The 5000-nt window shown below is 39.1% G+C and overlaps 1 protein-coding gene across 7 annotated transcripts in view; it reads left to right on the top strand.

Annotated features, from left to right (window-relative positions):
• Positions 1-5000, top strand: part of plcb4 (phospholipase C, beta 4) — a 71915-nt gene that overhangs the window by 38195 nt on the left and 28720 nt on the right. For 5 of the 7 annotated variants that reach the window (XM_058756510.1, XM_058756511.1, XM_058756507.1 and 2 more), the window contains 6 exons: positions 43-122; positions 212-359; positions 462-552; positions 3089-3178; positions 4357-4457; positions 4965-5000. The exon at positions 4965-5000 is cut by the window's right edge and continues 60 nt beyond it. In XM_058756510.1, the coding sequence (XP_058612493.1) occupies positions 43-122; positions 212-359; positions 462-552; positions 3089-3178; positions 4357-4457; positions 4965-5000 (546 nt within the window). The remainder of the gene's footprint in view (positions 1-42; positions 123-211; positions 360-461; positions 553-3088; positions 3179-4356; positions 4458-4964) is intronic. The other 2 variants (XM_058756513.1, XM_058756512.1) reach the window with 1 other exon arrangement.

Raw genomic sequence — 5000 nt, 5'->3', positions numbered from 1 at the left:
TATTGTGCTTGTCTTGTGTCTCTTTGTTTGTTTGTGTAACAGGATGTAATTCAAGCCATAAAGGAAACGGCGTTTGTAACGTCTGAATATCCTGTCATTCTGTCGTTTGAGAACCACTGCAGGTAAAGTGCGCCGCATGTTCGCTCTCAGCCTCGTGTTGGTCTGTGGTGGCGCGCTCAGCTTTGTGTGTGTGTGTGTGTGTGTGTTGCAGTAAAACGCAGCAGTATAAGATGGCCAAGTATTGCGAGGAGATCTTCGGAGAGCTGTTGCTGAAGCAGCCGCTGGAGGGATTCCCAGTACGTGACCTATTCCCCCGCACACAAATCCAGACCAGACCTGCTTTAGTCTCCGTGGAAAATGTAGTCCACTGAAGCATCTCCTCTCTTTTCTCATGGGTGTTTGCGGACGTTACGCTGGAGGAGTTTCTGCTTCTCTCACAGACGACTGTGCTTGTGTTTCAGATCGAAGCCGGGCAGCAGCTGCCGTCACCCAACGACCTCAAGCGCAAAATACTCATCAAAAACAAGCGCTTGAAGCCTGAAGTGGAGCAGAGTACGTACATGCACAAACACGGCTCCGTCTATGAAAATATCTCCTGTTACACAAGGTTGCTATAAAGATTATAATTAATGAAATCCACTGTAACGTTAAAAGAAACAAACATTTTAAAAAAGAGCTGAAATAGCGATATATCTTATCAAATTTGACCCTGCAGCACAAAAGCAGTCATAAGCAGCAGCTATATCTGTAGCAATAGCCAACAATACATTGTATGGGTCACAATTATCCATTTTTTTAATGCCAAAAATAATTAGGATATTAAGTAAAGATCATGTTCTATGAAGATAATTTTGAAAATTTCTTACCGTAAATATATCAAAGCTTCATTTTTGATTAGTAATATGCATTGCTAAGAACTTCATCTGAACAACTTTAAAGGTGATTTTCTCAATATTTAGATTGTTTTGCACCCTCAGATTCCAGATTTACAAATAGTTGTATCTCAGACAAATATTGTCCGATCCTAACAAACCATACATCAATGGAAAGATTATTTATTCAGCTCTCAGATGTACAGTAGTGGTCAGAATTATTGGCACCCTTGGTAAATATGATCAAAGAAGGCTGTGAAAATTACAAACAAAGCCCAAATTCCCTTAATCATCATCACAATGAGAAAAACCAAAGAATATATTTCTGATGTGCAGCAAAAGATAATTGAGCTTCACAAATTAGTGAAGTGGCTTTAAGAAAAGAGATGGAGCAGTGAAAATTCCCATCTCCACCATCAGGGCAATAATTAAGAATTTCCAATCAACATAAAATGTTATGAAACTGCCTGGAAGAGGACGTGTGTCTATATCGTCCTGATGCACGCTGAGAAGGAGAGTTTGAGCGGCTAAAGACTCTCCGAGGACCACAGCTGGAGAATTGCAGAAAATAGTTGAGTCTCGGGGTCAGAAAACCTTAATAAAATAGTCAAACAGCAGCTACATCAGCACATGTTGTTTGGGAGGGTTTCAAGAGAAATTCTCCTCGCTCATCCAAAAACAAACTCCAGCATATTCAGTTATCAGACACGACTGGAGCTTCAGATGGGACTGGCTTCTATGGTCAGATGAAACTAAAAAATGAGCTTTTTAGCAGCAAACACTCAAGATGGGTTTGGTGAACACAGGGATAAAAAGTACCCCATGTGTACAATGAAATATACTGCTGTATTTTTGATGTTGTGGGCCTATATTTCTGCTGGAGGTCCTGGACATCTTGTTTAGACGCATGGCATCATGGATTCTATCAAATACCAACAGATAAAAAATCAATAAGTGACTGACTCTGTTAGAAATCTTATAATGGGCCATGTTTGGATCTTCCAACCGTACAATAATCCAAACACAAACCTCAAAAACAACACAAAAATGGGTCACTGAGCACAAAACCAAGCTTCTGCTGGTCATTCCAGTCCTCTGACCTGAACCCTGTAGAACATGAGTGACCTGAAGAGAAGAAGCTGTGAATCTAAAGGGTCTGGAGTGATTCTGGATGAAGGAATGGTCTCTGATCTCTCGTCAGGTGTCTCTAACCTCATCAGGCATTATAGGAGAACATTTAGAGCTGTTAAACTGGCAAATGGAGGTTTCAGAAAGTATTGAATAAAAGGGTGCCGTTAATTGTGGCCAATGTGTATTAGAGAAAAACATTTATTTCATAATGATATTTCCCCCCATTTTAAATTCTTATTATCCAATGAAAGATTAGATTTTTAAATAAAAGATCAAAAGGATTAACAATGCAGATTAATTTTCACAGCTTTCTTTGATCATATTTACCAAGGGTGCCAATAATTCTGACCACTACTGTATAAATCTCAATTTCAAAAAATTTGTCCTTTATGACTGGTTTTGTGCTCCAGGATCACAAATGATGATTATGAAATCAAAGGCTGCTTTAAATCTGCGTGTTTGACAGTGAAGCAAGTCGCTGTGTGCATTTACACGTGTTCAGCTGATAACAGCGGGTTTTCACATTAAACGCTGCTTCTCATGAACTCGCGCTGTGAGTTTAATGTGCTTTTGAGAATGTATTGTGAACTAGCTTCACTTTAGTGAATGATTGTCTCAGCAGCAGTGATGTACAATGTCATAATGCAGTTCAAATCACAATATATGACCAAATAATCGCAATATAAGTCGTGCAGCCCACTGATTATTCAGCACTGCGTTACTGACACTGATGATGTCACTGAGATATTAGCATACTGGACCGTGATTGGTCTTTTCTCTTCATCCGTATTTATATCAGATATATTTGCTCTTTTCTAGGTCTCATTTTTAAATGAGCTGCTCTTGAAACACGGATCTAAATTAATTATTCTCATCAATGTAGAATGACTTTCTTTTCTTTTTTAAAGATAATCAGCATTAATAAGTTGCAGTACAACAGATACTGTACAGCCTTGATGACTAAATGTCAGAGTTTAAATAATGTCATCGTGTCTCTTCACTTAACATCCTTTGTTAAACTTCACTGAAACTGTTGAGTGTGACTGATTAGTGTGTGTGTGTGTGTGTGTGTGTGTGTGTTACAGAGCAGCTGGAGTCGTTTAAGAAGCACATGGAGGCTGGAGAGATGAGTATACAGGCCGGAGAAGATGAGAACGAAGAAGATCTGGACAGCGGTAAACACACACACACAGACGCGTAATGGTCTTATACTGTACAAACCGTATTTTCTATCACCCTTCACCTAAACCTACGCCTTACAGGAAACTTTCTGCATTTTTGCTTTCTCAAAAACACTCACTCTGAGTGATTTATAAGCTTGTTTCACCACAGGGACCTCAGTTTAGTCACGGAACTTTATTTCGCAAATCTCTGTATAACAGAATATGTTTAATCGGGACCTAAATTTCGGTGCAGGATTTTGCGCATCTATTGCTTCGTTTTACTCATTCCTGCAGCTTTTGAGTTTAAAATGAGGGAAATTCTGCAAACATTTATTCAATATAGCATGTAGGTTAGATGAGTAAATAAATCCATGCAGACTATCGGATCAAATCAGTCAATGAGCGATTGACACAGAACTAATCGGTCATTGTTGCATCGTCACAAAAATGTATCATTTGCACATCTTTTCAAGTGTTTTTAAGTCACTCGGTGCTTGCATGCTTTACAGCGGTCTTCTGTGCGCTCACAGTCACAGCCAAAGCGTGCGCGTATAAAGCTGCCTCGCAAATATCATATTGAGTTATTTTTCGCAGCTTGTTGCACTTAAGCAGACAAGTACACACAAAATGACATCAACATGGCCATCCTGGTGAGTATCCTCGTAAACACAGTCGGATTTGTCTAAAGTGAATGTAAACAGTTGCGAAAGAAAGCACATGAGTATCAGTATTGTGTCTTGTGACAGCAGCCTAATAAAGTTGTGCCGTCTGTCATTAATGCTCATCAAACGACAGAAAATCACTCACTGCTCTTGACTGAATCACTTCTGTGACTTTAATCTGTTTTTAATTTACAGTTTATTAAGTTTTCACACTTTTTTTGTACCTGAATACTGCTGTTAGACCAAAACGGTTTCCAAAACAAAATTCAGGTCCTGAGTTTAACTGATAATTTTGTTAAACAAATTACAATTTTCAGTGATGTGATGAAATGTTCTCTGCGTGGAGTAACGTCTGGTGCAGTTGCAGCTTGTGTTATTAAAACAAATAGAAAGCAAGTAGTAGGGCTTCACGATGTTTCGTTTCAGCATCGATATCGCGATGATAGTCGTATTGCAGGATGTGCGATGTTTAGCGTACTGATCGTTATATTTGTGTGTGTGTGTGTGTGTGTGTGTGTGTGTGTGCAGCGCTGGACGGTAAGGAGCTGAACTCAGACCTGAAGAGCAGCAACACTCTGTCTCTGTTGGAGGATGCGGATGCAGAAGCTCAGGACAGCAGCAGGAAGAAGGTGAGCGGCGCAGGAGGAGTGTGTATATGTGACCCTGGACCACAAAACCAGTCTTAAGTGTCAATTTTTTTTCCTAAATTGAATAAATAATCTTTCCATTGATGTATGGTTTGTTGGACAATATTTGGCTGAGATACAACTATTTGTAAATCTGGAATCTGAGGATGCAAAAAAATCTAAATATTGAGAAAATCACCTTTAAAGTTGTCCAAATGAAGTTCTGAGCAATGCATATTACTAATCAAAAATGAAGTTTTGATATATTTACGGTAGGAAATTTACAAAATATCTTCATGGAATATGATCTTTACTTAATATATTAATGATTTTTGACATAAAAGAAAAATCTATCATTCTGACCCATACAGTGTATTTTTGGCTATTGCTACAAATACACCCCAGCGACTTAAGACTGGTTTTGTGGTCCAGGGTCACATATAGGTGTGTGTGTGTGTGTGTGTGTGTGTGAATGTGTAGCTCTGCTCCTCACATCACTCTGTGTTTCAGATCCCAGACGACGACGTCACCGAGATCTCAGAAGCC

Source organism: Onychostoma macrolepis, chromosome 20 (genome assembly GCF_012432095.1).
Source record: "Onychostoma macrolepis isolate SWU-2019 chromosome 20, ASM1243209v1, whole genome shotgun sequence".
NCBI classification, from domain to species: Eukaryota; Metazoa; Chordata; class Actinopteri; order Cypriniformes; family Cyprinidae; genus Onychostoma; species Onychostoma macrolepis.
Note: the sequence above shows the minus strand (reverse complement) of the source record. Positions and strands in the feature narration are given on the sequence as shown.